The 16,822-nt window shown below is 41.9% G+C and overlaps 1 protein-coding gene across 1 annotated transcript in view; it reads left to right on the top strand.

Moving 5' to 3' along the window:
- The window catches only part of Ltn1 (listerin E3 ubiquitin protein ligase 1), a 62,003-nt gene that overhangs the window by 43,326 nt on the left and 1,855 nt on the right, over nucleotides 1–16,822 (top strand). The window contains 4 exon segments of the mRNA XM_050138755.1: nucleotides 1,909–2,095; nucleotides 12,234–12,405; nucleotides 13,872–14,092; nucleotides 14,694–14,888. Of these exon segments, the coding sequence (XP_049994712.1) occupies nucleotides 1,909–2,095; nucleotides 12,234–12,405; nucleotides 13,872–14,092; nucleotides 14,694–14,888 (775 nt within the window).

The following is a 16,822-nucleotide window of genomic DNA, read 5'->3' as shown; positions in this document are numbered from 1 at the left end:
ATATATCAGTGCCCTCGGAGGGCTAAAGAGTGTCCTCCTGGAACTGAGGTTGATAGATGATTGTGAGTTGCCATGTGGGTGCCAGGACTCAAATCTCGGTCCTCTGCAATAGCATACAGTGCTCTTAACTATTGAGCCATATCACCAGACCCCATACTTTCTCTCTTAATTGCGATGGAACATAGTTCTGTGCGCTCCAGTTCATAAAAACTTTCTCTGGCTATGTGGTAGCTGTGGAAATAGTGAGGTAGTTCAGGTATCTGTTGAGCCCTGTTTTGTCCACAGAATTTAAGTGCAGAGGGGTAAGTACAATGTTTAGTAAGCACATTATTTTTGGTAAGGGCTGTTGTGGAGCATTTGTTTACCCTTTGTGAAGATGTGTCATTGTGATTGGTTTAATAAAAAGCTGAATGGCCAGCAGCTAGGCAGGAGAGAATAGGTGGGACTTCTGGGACAGAGAGGGACTCTGGGAAAAAGAAAGGTGGGGAGACACTGCGAGACACTGAAGAAGTTGGACATATGGAACAGAGGAGAGGTAACTGAGCCACATGGCAGAATGTAGATTAATAGAAACAGATTAACTTAAGTTATAAGAGCTAGTTGGGGAAAAGCCTAAGCTATAGGCTGAGCTTTTATAGTTAATAATAAGTCTCCATGTCGTTTTTTGTGAGCTGGCAGCCCAGAGGAAAGTCCAACTATAAGGGGCTTGCAATCTAGTGGATGCTGCTGCGCTGTGGTAGACTGTATAGTGTGTGTCAGGTACACTGGGCAAAGACACCAAAGTGTGACTGCTCAGATGTACATGGGAAATGGTGAGTGTGTGTCGCTGTTTTATTCAGTTATTCAGCAAACTCTATGAGAGAAAGAATTTCTGTTTCCTGCTCCACTTCCCATATCACCCAAAATGCTTCCTGGACTATACCAAGCTCACAAGTAGTTCTCATTTGTTCAGTGGGAGTCAAAACGAACTATTCTGTACAAAGCAGGGAGGATATAGTGGAAGAAGCTACAACAGTATGTAAGGGGCAGGATAAGAGATGGTGTTAGAAATGGTGTTATTGGCCAGGGAATTGGGTCAGTAGGTAAGAACCCTTTCCATGAAGCATGAGCACCCCAGTTGAAATCCCCAGTACCTGCTTAAAAGCCAAGCATGGCCAGATGTGCCTGTTAACTCAAGATTGAGGGCAGGGGGGTCAGACAGGCAGGTGCCCAGGGATTACTGCCAGCCAGAGTAGCCTAAACAGTGAGTGTCAAGTGTTGGGTTCAGAGAGGAGACCTTGTCTGAAGTGATAAAGGGAGAAACCTGATGTTCTCTACTGGCCTCCACATGCATATGATCTGGGCAAATGCATGCATATGCCACATATAGCCCACAGGGAAACTTGCACAAAAATGAAAGAACCAGGCTAGAGGGCTGTGGGGAAGAGTTTGAAGACTCTTGAGTTCACATGAGAATGGTACTGAGTGAGGTGATCCCATAAAGACAGTGAACCATGCTGTGAATTAACGGGCATGTCAAGCTTCTCAGAGAGAGACGCTCTGATTAAAATGAAAAGGATCGGATAAATTGTGATGATTTTTGACATGTTCCAACTGTAAAGTGAGCAGACAGTAGGAACCGGAAGTGGACAGTAAGGTGAAGCTTAGCCCTCCTCCTCCCCCATTGGTAAGACACGAAGCCCGATGGTTCCCTGACCCGCTTCTGCCTGGACCAACTGCTTCTCTGACCACGTAACTTGTTTTCTTATACAGTAGGAGTTTTCTGCAGCTGTGATCAGGTGTTGACTTCTAGTGTCTGTTTTTATAGCATGGGAACATGTTTTTGGAAAATAGAGGATTTTTTTTTAAAATGCTTGTTAGTTTTCAAATAAATTGTGAGACAAGTAAATGGTACTTGTCGTCTCCCAGGTCACCGCCGGCAGCACTGATGTCTCTTCTTAGCACTCAAGAGGACCTTCTGGAGAATGTCCTGGGCTGTGTTCCTGTGGGGCAGATCGTTACCATTAAGCCACTGAGCGAAGATTTCTGCTATGTTCTGGGATACCTCCTTACGTGGAAACTAATACTTACTTTCTTCAAAGCTGCTTCGTCTCAGGTAAATAGAACCAGGACATCTTTGGAGTGGTGGGGTGCTATGAAGTAAACCACGTGGCGACTTTGGACTGTTGTGCTGACATGTCTTTCTCAAAGAACCTTCCTGTTTTTTTGACTCACAGTGGGGATGCCCTACGTTTTAATAAAACCCTGACCAGCCAGGGTCATTACCTGCGGTCAAAATTGTTGCTACTTTTTTTTTTAATATTTATTTTTATTTTATGTGCATTGGTGTTTTTGCCTGCACCAACAGACCTGTATGTCTGTAAGGGTGTTGGATTCCCAGGAACTGGAGTCACAGGCAGTGTGAGCAGCCATGTGGGTGCTGGGAATTGAATCTAGGTCCTTTAGAAGAATAGTAAGTGCTCTTAACCCCTGAGCCATCTCTTCAGCCCCCTGTTGCTACTTTCTTACTCTTCCAAATGCACGCAGTCCCCCGCCCCCCAGAGTGAATCTTGGAAATGGGTGTGGACCATTGTTTTCTCCTAACAGGATGCAGTCAGCTAATTTCTAGACTTTAGGAAAAGATCCTTTTATGATTTAACTTTGTACTAACAGTGATTTTAGAGAATTGGAATTAGGTCTTGCAGTTCTAGAAGCCACCATCTCATTTGTTTGTTTTTCAAGACAGGGCTTCTCTTTGTAGCCCAGGCTGTCATAGAACTCACTCTGTAGACCAGGCTGGCCTTGAATTCAGAGATTTGTCCGCCACTGCCTCCCGAGTGCTGGGATTAAAGTGTGCACCACCACCTCCCAGCTTGGCTTACTATAGAGATTCACTTGCTACATCACTGAAAACCACAGGCTTCGAAAACTACCCAGTGTCATGCATGAGCTGTATGGCCTCTGTGTCCAGACTTGAATCCAGTGAAATAGCCTAATAATATTCAGTTCCTGCATCGGCCACTAGATGTCGCTGTTAGCTCACAGTTGAGAAGAGAGATGGACGTCTTTCACCCCCTCCTTTTCCTGCTTCTCTGCCTCTATCATCCTCTTTCCTTCTTTCATTCTTCAGGTAGAATCTCTTTGTGTAATCCAGACTGGACTTCAACTCAGATCTGCTGCCTCAGCCTCTTCAAGTCTAGCATTGTAGGTGTGTGCTGTCCTGTACAATTTTACCTTTTATTTCTTCAGGGACACTCACACTCTATCTAAGAATAAGCAGACAGCAAAAGGGATCTTTATCCTGCCTGAGGCCCCTGAGTGCTGGGATTAAAGGTGTTCACTTTCATCTCATTGTCAGACTGGTTTAATCAGCCTTGGTGTCTCTGTTAGCCTCAGCACAAAAATGCTCAGCTGAGCACTTCTTGTTCAAAGTGTACGTAACTGCTTTTGACATTCTTTTCCGAACTTTTAAATTATACTTGTTGTTTATACCCATGCCTTAGTACAAATATATTAGTTTGTACACTTTTTTTTTTGTCTTTGTTTTTGTTTTTGAGATAGGGCTTCTCTGTCTAGCCTTTGCTGTCCTGGAACTCGTTTTGTAGATCAGGGTGTCCTAGAATACTCAGGATTGTGCCTGTCTCTACCCCAGAGTGCTGGGATTGAAAATGTGCACCACTACAGCCTGGCCAACATTGTCCTTTTTTTTTTTTTTTTTTTTTTTTTTTTAATTCACCTACTTCCTGCTTCCCGAGTGCTGGGATTAAAGACGAGCACCACCACTGCCTGGCAAGTTTGTACATTCTTCTATTTGTGTATTTTAGGAGAAGATCACACCAGGGGCAACATTGGTCTTATTACTAAACAGAAATTTTATTCTTGTCCAGCCTGCTTTTAGGGTTAGTACTTAATGCTGTTATTTACTGATGCTGTCTCTTGTGGAATGTTTATATGTGTTCCAAAAATATTGTTGATATCCAAAAAATGACAGCAAATTCAGAGTTTGGTGTGTATGAAATCATTTGTGTACTCCCCCACTCCCCCAAGATAGGCTTTCTCTGTGTAGCCTTAACTGCCCTGGAACTCACTCTGTAGACCAGGCTGGCCTTGAACTCACAGAAATCCACCTGCGTCTGGTGTGTGCCACCACCACCTCCTAGTGAAATCTGACCCCTTAAAGTCACCACTTGTCCTACACCTGGAAAGTGGTCCTGAGGCGCAACTTTGATTTCAAGGTAGAGGCAGAAACTCAAGAAGACTGCGCAGAAGCTCTTCTTTTTAAGACAAGGTCTTCTGTGCAGCTGTGGCTTGGAACTCACAAGAGCCCCCTGCCTCTTCTTGAAAATGCTGGGATTAAAGGTGTGTACCACGGGCCCAGCAACAGCAGTATTTTTTTCTTTTCTTGAAAATAACTTTTTTATAATATATGCTGATTATAGTCTTCCTTCCCCTACTGCTTCCCATCCTCCCTATGTCCTCCGTCCAGTCCACACCCTTTCTGCTTCTCCTTAGAAAACAAACAGGCATCCAAGGAATGATAACTAAAATAAGAGAGATCAAAGCCAAATTAGAATAGGACAAAGCAATCAAGAAAAGGCCAGAGGGGGAAAAAAAAAACAAGAAACATGCACACATATTTACACACTCAGGAATCCCAGTAGAATCTGAAAACTGAAACCCATAATATATACACAAAGGACCTGCAAAGTAGAAAAAGAAAAAAAAAAGCAAAAAACAGACAGCAACAATAGACTGCCCTGACTTAACATTATGAGACAAAAAACAAACACAAACCCTCCAAAGATGCCATGGAGTTCATTTCTGTTGGTCATCTACTGCTGGCGTGGGACCAGTTTGTTTCCTCAGTGGGACTTTCTTAGAGAAAACTAATTTTTTTCATTTGCACATGGTTTATCAATTGGAAATAGCTTCTGGGTTAGGGTGTGTGTGGTGTGTGTGTGTGTGCCAACTTCTAGCTCTAGGACCCTATCTGGCGCAGACCTGTGCGGGTCCTGTGCATGACCAGCATTTCCTATTTAGCCTGAAATGGGAACAATCAGAGTGACACAATACATTATTCCAATGAGCTGAATTCTGAAATGAATCGAGAGTGTGTAAAAAAATGTAATCGTGGGTTATCTTACCTTCTCAAAAAATCCTTAGCACATTGGACTGAAGTGGAAACAAACCCATATGCATTTTATTCCAGTTGTTAGAAGTATGTTATTTTAACAGATGCATCAAAACATAACAGTTACAGATCATGGGGTGTCATGGACCATTCCTGTACACGTTTCGTAGCTTTTTAGTGACATTCCCCTGTGTGGAGTACAGACTTCATGTGTTAGATTAGTTGCAGTTAGGAAGCTGCTGTTATCCTCAGAGCTTAGCACCCCGTCCATACTGTGGCACCTAGCAGTCATCCCCCAGCCTCTTCCTCCTCCAGGGGCTCCATAGCACATCTCATTAAATTGCCTGGGTTGGTTCCCTGTGTAGCCACCCTTGAATTCATGTGGACCACCATGTCTGGCTGGAGAGTGTTCTGCTGTGTGTGCTACCACATTTTGTTGTTCTGTTGATAAGCATTTAGGATATTGCCACTTCTGGGCTGTCGTTAAATATTGTTGTAAGCGACTCATGTGTATGTCTTTTTGTGAGGGTAAATTTTCATTTTTCTTGCATCATCAACCCCAAAGGGGGATTTTCTGGGTCATAGTCATGTTTTTATTTTGGTCATTGATATGATCGATAAACTTCTATTTTTTTTTTTAAATTTACAAGTTGGGTTGGAGAGATGGCTCAGTGGTTAAGAGCACTGACTACTCTTCTAGAGGACCAGGATTCAATTCCTGGCACACACATGGCAGCTTACAACTGTCTGTGATTCCAGAGGACCTGAGACCCTCACATAGACATACATGCAGACAATACACTAATGCACATGAAATAAAATAAATAAGTTTAAAAAATGTACAGGTGATCTGGGCGGTGGTGGCGCACACCTTTAATCCCAGCACTCGGGAGGCAGAGGCAGGAGGATCTCTGTGAGTTTGAGACCAGCCTGGTCTACAAGAGCTAGTTCCAGGACAGGCTCCAAAACCACAAAGAAACCCTGTCTCGAAAAACCAAAAAAAAAAAAACAAACAAACAAAAAAAAAAACCCAAAAAAACCAAAAAAAAAAACAGCGGAAAAAAAAATTTACAGACAATATATTTTAATCATATTCTTTTCCCTCCCACAACTGTCCCCATACCTTCCCCCCCCCCACTGGAAGCCCTGGAGTCTGTCTTGTGTGGCCTGCCCTCTGCCCTGAAGTGGGGCAGATACGCACAGTGACTCTCCACAGGAGGGAACTGACTTTACTCTCCCTGCAGATGTCAGTCACAAATGGCTTCCTCTTTTCTGAGCTGGGCTTTGGTTTGAACTGTCCCAGTGTCAGTGAGTTCATAGTGTATCCTGCTGTGCCTGGGTGAGTCATCCGGCACCTCGGGCTCTACCGTCTTCCTGCTGCCTCTTCACATACGTGCCTGAGCCTTGAGGGGAGGTGCTTGATAAAGAATCCCACTTAGGGCCGAGTTCCCCGAAGTTTCTCACTCTGCACATTGCCCAGTGGTAGATCTCTTTGTTAATTACCATCTACTACAAGGAAGAAGCTTCTGTGCCGGGGGCTGAGTGATACACTGATGTAATATTATAGCAGTATGCCATTAGGAGCCATTTTATTGTTATGTTCCTTCAGCAGAATAAAAGTGCCTTTTTCCTGGGCCTGCCCATGACCTCTCTAGTTTGATGTACTTGGCCACCTTGGCAGTATCAGGCAGGTGTGGGTTCTATCTTAGGGAGTAGGCTTTAAATTTAAAAAAAAAAAAAAAGTTGTTTACTCCCATAAAATTTGTGGCACTATCGTATAGTACGTCATGGAAGCAGGTTGCTCTTGTAGGTCCAGGACCACGGACACTATGCAGTAGGAGGGAAACTTATGGTTGGCCACTGACTCTATTCCTCCATGTTTCTTGACTTAAGCCATATCTTCAACAATGGGGCCTTTCCATCAGGTTGTGGAAATAGCCTATACTGTTTGAAAGGGTCGGTGGAACCCCTTTGACTCAAGAAAATGTAACTGATTCCTGGCACTGGGGGTTTTACTTGGCATATAATGTCTGGTTGGGCCCTTCTCTCTCCATTTATATGGTAACTACTCCATCCAAATTCCTATTATATATGTATATGTTTTAGGAATCTTCTATAATAGTAGTTTTCCATATGACTTTTCAAAAGGGCTGTTAGCGTTTTCTCTCTCCATATTTATTTCTTTATACTTCTCTTCCATCACCCTCCCCATAATCCTCCTATGTCTTCATCTCTCTGTAACACTATATTCTATTTATTTTCTCTTCCTTGGGAGATCTTCTCCTCCCTTGGTCACTTATTAGGTACATAACTTTTGGTTATTTGTATTAAAACACACATATCTAAAGCTTAAAAGGTAATGTTCACATACAATAGAAAGCATACAATATTTGCCTTTTTGGGTCTGGGTCACTCACTCAGGATACTTGTTTCTGACTCCATCATTTACCTGTAAACTTCAGCCAAATAATATTCCATTGAGAAAGTGCACCCACATGTTCTTTATGCATTCATCATTTGATGGACGTCTAGGCTGTTTCCAAAATCTGATTATTATGAATGGAGCAGCAATGAACATGGATGAGCAAATGTCTCTGTAGTAAGAAGTGGGTATGCCGTACAGTGGGGTAGCTGGATCAAATGGTAGATCAATTTTTAGCGTTTTGAGAAACATCCACACTGCTTTCTGTAGAGGCTGTACAAGTTTGCACTCCCACCAGCAGTGAATAAGTATTCTTCCCCTGCATCCTCACCGGCATCTGTTATTTTATTGACCTTAGCCATTCTGACTATGGGTAAGATGACATTTCAAAATAGTTCTAATTTGCATTTCCCTGATGGCTAAAGATATTGAACATTTCTTTAAGTGTTTCTCAGCTGCTTGTATTTCATCTTTTGAGAACTCCCTGTTTAGTTCCATACCCCATTTTAAAACTGGGTTGTTTCTTGACGTCTTTTTGTTTTGTAAAGTATTCTAGATACTAACCCTTTATCAGATGTATATTTGGTAAAGATTTTTTCTCCATTCTTCCGCTTTGCCTGATTGATTGTGTTATTTGCTGTGCAGAAACTTTTTAGCTTCATGAGGTTCCATGTAATAGGTCTTTCTTGTCAGATGGTCTTGGACCACCAGTTCCCAAATAATGACAAAGAAACTTAAATATGAAAGCTTGACCTTTAGCTTAGTCTTGTTCCCAGCCAGCTCTTATAACTTAAATTAACCTATTTCTATTTATCTATGCTCTGCCATGTGTCTTTTTACCTCTCTTCTATTATATATGTCCAATCTCCTCCATGTCTCTTTGGTGTCTCCCATGTATCTAGATTCATCCTCTGTGTTTCTCTTCTCAGAAGTTTACCTACTCTCTCCTGCTTAGCTATTGGTCATTCTGCTCTTTATTAAACGAATCAGAAGGCACCTTTCACATAATATGATCAAATATCCCGCAACATCCTGCATGCATTTATGAATTGTTGCTCTTAGTGCCTGTGCTATTAGTGTACTGTTCAGAAAGCCCTTTCCTGTGTCAATAAATTCAAAACCATTATTTTATTTTTTCTCTCTTTTTCTTCTTTCTCTTTTGTTTTGAGACAGGGTTTCTCTGTGTGTAGCCCTGACTCTCTGTGCTTTGTAGACCAGGCTGGCCTTGAACTCACAGAGATCTACCTGCCTCTGTCTCCCCAATGCTGGGACTAAAGGCTTGTGCCACTGCTGCCTGGCTCCCTATTTACTCTTTTATCAGAATAAGCATATCTGGTCTTCTGTCAAGGTCTTTGGTCCATCTGGAGTTGAGTTTTTTGCATTGTGATAGATAGGAATCTAATTCATTCTACACGCAGATATCAGGTTGACCAAGACTGTTGAAGATGCTTTTTTTTTTTTCTTTCCAGTGTGTACTTTTGGCTGCTTTATTAAAAATCGATGTCCATAGGTGTGTGGAGTGTTTTCTGGATCTTCAATTCCATTCCATTGATAGATATATCTATTTTTATACCAATACCATGCTGTTGGTATTAAAATAGCTTTATGATACAACTTGAACTCTGGGATGGTGATTTGCCCAGCAGTTCTTTTATTATTCGGGATGGCCTTAGCTATTCTCCGTTTTTTGTTTGTTTGTTTTTCAACATGAAGTTGAAGATCTTTATTTCAATTTCTGAGATTGTTAGAATTTTGATGGGGATTGTGTTGAATATGTGGACTGCTTATAACAGGATGGCCATTTTCACAGTATTAACCCTTCCAATACATGAACTTCTATCCAGTGTCTTAAACATGTTGATTTCTGTGTGTTTGTGTCTTGGTATGAGCTTGTAAGTGTGAACACCTTCAGAGGCCAGAAGAGGATATAGAATGTCAGTCGGGTCCTGTGTAGCTGGAGGGACTGGAGGATGTGAGCTGCCCTGCATCTGCAAGAGCAGCAGGTGGTCTGAACTTAGGAGTCATCCTTCCTTCCAGCTTTTTTTTTTTTTTTTTTTAATGTCTCACTGTACAGACCGGACTGACTTGGAACTTCCTGTTTAGCCCAGGCTAGTTTCAGCTGTGGCAGTATGACAGTATTTCTGCCTTCCCTTCCCAAGTGCTGGGGTGACAGAGATATGCCAGCATCACATCTGGGCTTTCAAACTGTTACAACAATAATACATAAAAACCACACCCACAGAGATAGAATTTTTATCTGATTTTTCTTAAAGGCTTTACTTAATTTTTGATTATGTATATATGTAGTGATAGTGAGCGGTGGGTGCCCAGAGCCTCTGGAACTAGAGTTACAGGTAGTTATGAGCTGCCTGACATGGTGCTGGGAACCAAACTAAGATCCTCTGGAAGAGCTGCACACACTTTTAACCATTGAGCTGTTTATGTAACCCTCTGCTGTTGTGGAATATTATTTTAAGATATTATTTACATTTATTTATGCTGTGGAACATTTGTTTTAATGATGCAAAGATATGTTGCATTCTTTTATGTTGGTTGCTTTTGTTTAACTCTGTGAAACTATGATGCTTTGCCTGACTAAAGTGTCTTATTGTTTAATAAAGATCTTGAACAGCCAGTAGGTAGGCAGGAGCAAGGACAGGTGGGGCTGGGAGGCAGAGAGAATAAATCTGGGAAGAAGAAATCAAGGAATAAGAGAACAAGGAAAGGAGGACGCTAGTGGCCAGCCACCCAGACACCGCCAATCATGGAATGAGAGCAAAAGTAAGAAAGGGAAAAGCCCAGAGGCAAAAGGTAGATAGGATAATTTAAGAAACAAGCCAAGCTAAGGCTGGGCATTTATGAATAATAATAAGCCTCTGTGTGATTTATTTGGGAGATGGGTAGTACCCCCTGTCCCCAAAGAGTAAGGAACAAAAGAGCCGGGGAGGGGGGGGAAGGATAATAACCAACTACACCTTGATATTTGTATTTTGAGACAGTTCCATGTAGCCAAGGCTGGCCTCAGTTTCATGAAGTAGTCTAGGATGTCCTTGAACTTCTGATCCATTTGCCTCTACCTCTCAAGTTCCGGGATTATAGGTGTGTGCCACCACCGCCCCGGCTGACACCTGCAGTTTTTAATGCAGTGTTGGAATCAACCATGGAGCACACGGAAGGGAATGCACTTAGGATGTCGGCTTGTGTGGCCTGTCAAAGTGAGCCATCTTGTTGACCTCTGTATTTACTTTTATCTGTTTATTACTTGAAAATATGGCATTGACATCAGGATGCTTTACAAAAGCAATTAACCCTTTGTTTTTCGTGTTGCACAATTTGGGTTCATCTGATTGCTCTTTCCTGATTAATTTTCAGCAGAGGTGCTTGTCACAAGTCATGTGCCGTGCTCCCTTAGGCATGTTAATGCCTGTGCTGGCATACTGGGTGGTGTAAAGCTTGAATACTCTGTAAAGAGTCTCTGTAGTAGGAGGCCGCTTGTTTGTTCCCTGACTCGAAATAATCACACAGAAACCATATTATTTGCAACACTGTTCAATTGCTTAAACATATTGCTAGCTTACTCATATCTTAAATTATTGAAAAATTAATTTCTATTATTTTATATTTCACCATGAGGCTCATGGCCTACTGACAGGGTTCCTGCTGGCGGTTTGCATCTTTCTCTGGTGGCTTCATGGAGTCTCGCTGACTCTGCCGGCTCGCTCTCTATATATCTCTTCCAGCCTGGCTAGGTTCTGTTAAGTCATTGGCCGAAAGTAGCTTCTTTATTCATTAGCCAATAAAAGCAACACATAGACAGAAGGACTTCCCACACCAGTTCTGTGTCTAGATGTCTTCATTGCAAAGGTGTTTTGTCAGCATGCCTACAGAACCAGCTCCAGATTTTAGGTGTGAGCTGTGTGGCACAAAGAAAGGAGTCCTGATGGAACTGTTGCAGAGACCAGAGCAGTGAAGATGTGGGAAGCGCAGGCGGAGTTATTGAGAGACAAGTAGTTATGAAACATGAGAATCACACAGAGTTCTGGGGTGCTCCCAGGGTGCCAGATTTTCCTAATTTCAAGAGGGACTATAAATCCATATTTTTATATAGAATTTCCTGTTTGGTGGTAAACAATTAAAGACATTTTGGGTTACTCATCCGTGTGTTCTGTTCTAAAAGAATGCTATAATATTTGATATAAAGTTAATCTTGAAAATGAGATTAGTTTTACTCAGGAATTTGCAAGATTAAAGACTGTGGTGTGGAAGAAATGTGTGGGAGGGTGTGAGTTAGTCATCTGTGGGGAATAGCAACTACACATTCTTGGCTCAAATAGAGCCTACAAACCAGTTTGGCTGTAAGGATGGGAAAATGACTTGAGAAAAATATTAGAAGCATACATCTAATAATGGCACTGCTGGTTTATAAGGAAACATGCAGTACCATGTCGTGTCGTCTTAGGAAATAAAGATGTGCGTATCCTTTGTAGGAGGCCTCTGCACTGGAGCCCCCAGCACTCTCTCTCTTTTGTTGGGGCCGGGGATGAGATTCCCTCTCAGTGCATGGTCGTGCTCTGCCTCTGCCCTACAGCACAAGTAGAGCTCCGTGTTGAGATGCAGCTCATGGAGCACAGTAATCTGTTAGAGTCTGTCTTTTGTCTTGGTTTAGTTGACTTTACTAATACATTCTTTGCTTTCCACCAGCTTCGTGCTCTGTATTCAATGTACCTTAGGAAAACAAAGAGTTTGAATAAATTACTCTATCATCTGTTCAGACTTATGCCAGAGAATCCTACTTATGGAGAGACAGCTATTGAGGTATCAAATAAGGACCCCAAAACATTCTTCACTGAGGAACTTCAGCTGAGTATTAGAGGTCAGTGGTCTACATGTGTGTATCTTTCTTAGAGCCTTGATAAAACCAAGTTATACTAAAGTTCCTGGAGCTATGGAGGATAATCCCAAATGGAAATCTTACCTGTGTGTGCTGAAATGCAGGATTTTACAAATTTATCCAATAGGACAGATTCCTGGATCTTATAGATGAGGTTGTAAAGAATTTCATTTGTTTTTGAAGTTTAGTATTCTGTATGAGGTTTATTTGTTTTTGTTTTTGAAGACAAGGTTTCACTGTGGCTTTAGATAGCCTGGAATTCTATAGGCCAGGATGGCCTTGAATTCACCTGTCTACTTCTGGGATTAAAGGCACGTATCACCATGCCCAGCTATATTTAATTAATGGAATAAAAATAAGTTAGAAGTTTGTGTTCTTCACCTGAAAACTTGGGTTTTAGTTAAGGATATAGACACGTAGTACACCTGGCTCTATTTTCATAATTATAAATTTATCTATGAAGAACTGCTAAGGGGCTGGAGAGATGGCTCAGAGGTTAAGAGCATTGCCTGCTCTTCCAAAGGTCCTGAGTTCAATTCCCAGCAACCACATGGTGGCTCATAACCATCTGTAATGAGGTCTGGTGCCCTCTTCTGGCCTGCAGGCATACACACAGACAGAATATTGTATATATAATAAACAAACAAACAAATAAATATTAAAAAAAAAAGAACTGCTAAAACTCCTTTATCTGATGGTGTACCACATGGTGGGAAGATTGGGTGTTCCTTCTTCTTCTTTTTTTTTTTTTTTTTAGCTTTCTAGGCTTATTTTTATTTAATCTGTATGAGTGTTTTTCCTGCATGCATCTGTACCATGTTTCTGTCCACAAAGGCCAGAAGGAGGGGGTCTGTTCCCTAGAACTGGAATTACAGACAGTTGTGAACTGCCATCTACCTGCTGGGAATCTAGTTCCTCTGCAGAGCAACAAATGCTCTTAACCATTAAGCTGTCTGTTCAGATCCTGGGATCCTCGGTTGTTTGTTTTTGTTTTTAAAGACAGTTTCTCAGTCTAACAGCCTTGACTGTCCTAGAACTCACTCTGTAGACCAGGCTGGCCTTGAACTCATAGATCAGCCTATCTCTGCCTCCTGAGTGCTAAGATGAAAGGTATGTGCCACCACTGCTCAGCTGCAACTTACTTTTATAAGTAAAAAAGGAAAAGAAAAAAACCCAACAACCTTAACTGATTCTTTTTAAAAAATGCTTGTCCCATTTCATTTGTGGTCTTTCGTGTGAAACATAGGATGTTATCTCTAGACTCTTCTGTGTCCATGGGGTTTTCACTCTTAAGTCTTGTCACTGATGTGATTCCTTTGGAGTGTATGGGAGGATATTAACAGTCTTTCTCTGTTGACTGATGGTGGTGGCTTGCTAAGGACTATATTGTTAGTCAGCTCTTCTAGGTGAGAAGTGCATATCACTAACTGGAATTTGTTTTTCCTCAGGAACAGCAACTCTCCCGTACCACATCCCACACCTGGCGTGCTCAGTCTACCACATGACTCTAAAAGACCTGCCTGCCATGGTTAGGCTCTGGTGGAATAGCAGTGAGAAGCGGGTTTTCAATATTGTAGATAGATTCACAAGCAAGTATGTCAGTAGTGTTCTTTCTTTTCAAGAAATATCTTCTGTACAAACCAGTACACAGCTATTCAATGGCATGACGGTTAGTATTGTCTTAACTTTCTCCAGAAAACAAATACTTTTGATATCTTTGATTGCTTATGTCATCACAAGTTGTAACCTTTGATTCAGAATTTATAGAATTTATCTACCTTATTTTCTGATTCCTTTGTGTCAAGAAAGACAGTCGGCATCCAGCTGACTTAACACTGTGGGTGCCTTTCGACTGTTGAGCAATGCTTTGCTGGGTTAAAACCTACTACACTTAGGTACTTTTTATCAGCAATTGTAAGACAAACTATAAATATAAAGAGACACTAAAAGCATGTAAAATCTTTTATTTTTTGAGACAGGGTCTCACTTGTAGCCTTGGCTCAGCAGAATGTAGATGAATGAGTCTAGATCACAAACATCTATCTGCCTCTGCCTTCAGAGTGCTGGGATTAAAGGCAAGAAACATCACACTCTGCCACATTCCAGGCTCTTAAACCTACTTTTTAAATGCCTGGTATCAGATAAATCATGTGTTTATGTCTTTTATTCTCTAGGTAGTCTTCAGCTGTTAGTTGATCTATCAAAGTGTTTTGGTTTTTGAATAACGGGAAGCTCTTTGGCAAAGAAGAAATACCTTTCTTGCATTGTAGGTTAAAGCACGAGCTACTACTCGAGAAGTGATGGCTACATACACCATCGAAGACATAGTCATCGAGCTCATAATACAGCTGCCCTCCAACTATCCATTGGGTTCCATAACAGTGGAAAGTGGGAAAAGAATTGGGGTGGCTGTGCAGCAGTGGCGCAACTGGATGCTGCAGTTAAGCACTTACCTCACGCACCAGGTAATGGTTTTGCTTACGTTTGCCTTTCAGATCAGAGACCATCTGTTTGAGGAGCAGCTGAACACAAAGTATAATCTCTGCTTAATGTGGGAATTAAAAGTTCCTGACTAAACACAAATACTTTTTGTTGTTTCTATTTTGGATTTTCGAGACAGGGTTTCTTTGTAGCTTTGGAGCCTGTCTTGGAACTCGAGCTGTAGACCAGGCTGGCCTCGAACTCACAGAGCTCCTCCTGCCTCTGCCTCCCAAGCTCTGGGATTAAAGGCATGCGCCACCACAGCCTGGCACAAATACATTCTTAAGTAACCTAAAGCTGCCATCTCTGCTTTAATGTTCAAAACTCTGTTATTAATTTTCTGTTATTCGGCAGGGATGGGCTTTATTCCACTGACATTGCAGAAGATATAGAACAACATTTGGAATTAAAGAAATTGAGGGACTGTCTTAAGAGGGACTAGGTTGATGAGTGTTTTCACAGTTGCTTTTATCCTGCATTTAAACTTTCCTTTGAGCTTTAAACTAATATAAATCTCAGGTTTTATGTGTATGTTGTAAAGTGTGTGTGTGTGTGTACGTACATACATACATACATACATACATACATACATACATACATACATACATATATATTAAGTACTTTACAGTAAAGGAAGTTATTTTAAAGCAATTTTGCATTCCGTTATGTAAGTTGAGGCCAGATGTCATCACTGTCAGTTAAAAATTAGAAAAGCTATTCTCAACGACTTCATTTCACTATAGAAGAGCGTAACACTTAGAGTATTGGTTCAAAGCTTTAATGTCTTTTTCTATGTTTTTAAAGACCACCTTCTGTTTTTTCAGTGTATGTTGAGCACACCCACTCTTATGTTCCCTCCCCGACTCGCTGCTGCAGACACGCAGCTCACCTGCCTCCCCCTCTCATCTCTTTTATGTCATAGCCGTCCATCCCGCACTGAGTCCACTTAGCGCTGCCTGCTGCACTTGCTGATCTTGTTGGCTTGACCTTGTGCAGGTTGCCCTAGGTGCAATGGGTTCTTAAGTGCAGGAGCCATGTCCTGTCCATCAGAGGACAGCATTTCTCATATCCTCTGGTGCTTACAGTCTTTCTGCTCCTCTTCCAGGATGTCCCCTAAGCTCTGAGTGGTTGATGCAGATGCCTCACTCATGGTATAGCAGTTAAATGTCATTTATTCTCTCAGCATTTGACCAGCTGTGAGTCTTTATATTGCTGCCCACTTGAGCAAGAACATCACTTATCTGTGGGCTTGAAACATAAGTGTTTAGAAGGAAGTTTAAAAACATGCTTGTCATTTAGCAAAATAAAAGTAATAGGGCTGTGGCGTTTTGATCAGGTTTACAGAACGGGATTTGAGTTTCCCCCACCCCCTCCCCCGTGAAGCAGGCCACAGAGCCAAGGGGAAAGCTGTTGTTACCCCACAGCAGTCTGGCACTACTGCACCAGCAGGCAGGCCATCTTGCCTGTGCTGGAAGACAGTTGATGTCCTTCCTCCCTCAGTGGCCTGCACAGCACTTCTGGCACCATGAAATAGGGAGGAAGTGTTCAGGTCAATTCTAGCTTGATTTCTCTATGTTCTACAACTAAAGTGCGTTATATTCTTATCTTGTTCTGGTGGGCAGTACAGGCAATGGTAATAGCCTTTGTTGTTTGGGGGCCTCTGGGACCTTGCTAATAAACCATTCATGTAAAGGTAGCGTTACATTAAAAGTTTTTAAATTACTTTTTTTTTTTTTTTTTAAAAGAGAATACAAAGTTTGGATAGGGGTAGGTGGTATAGGCGGGTCTTCTGTCTGTGCTACTTTCATTGGTTAAATAAAGAAACTGCCTTGGCCTAGTTGATAGGCGAACTCAGGTAGGTGGGGAAGACAGAACAGAATTCTGGGAGGAAGAAAGCAGGCAGGGAGAGCCACCATGG

The sequence above is a fragment of the Alexandromys fortis genome, unplaced genomic scaffold, assembly GCF_014885135.2.
Source record: "Alexandromys fortis isolate MF-2015 unplaced genomic scaffold, M_Fortis_MF-2015_v1.1 scaffold_11, whole genome shotgun sequence".
Taxonomy (NCBI): domain Eukaryota; kingdom Metazoa; phylum Chordata; class Mammalia; order Rodentia; family Cricetidae; genus Alexandromys; species Alexandromys fortis.
The sequence above is the reverse complement of the archived record's forward strand: the minus strand, read 5'-3'. Positions and strand labels throughout refer to the sequence as shown.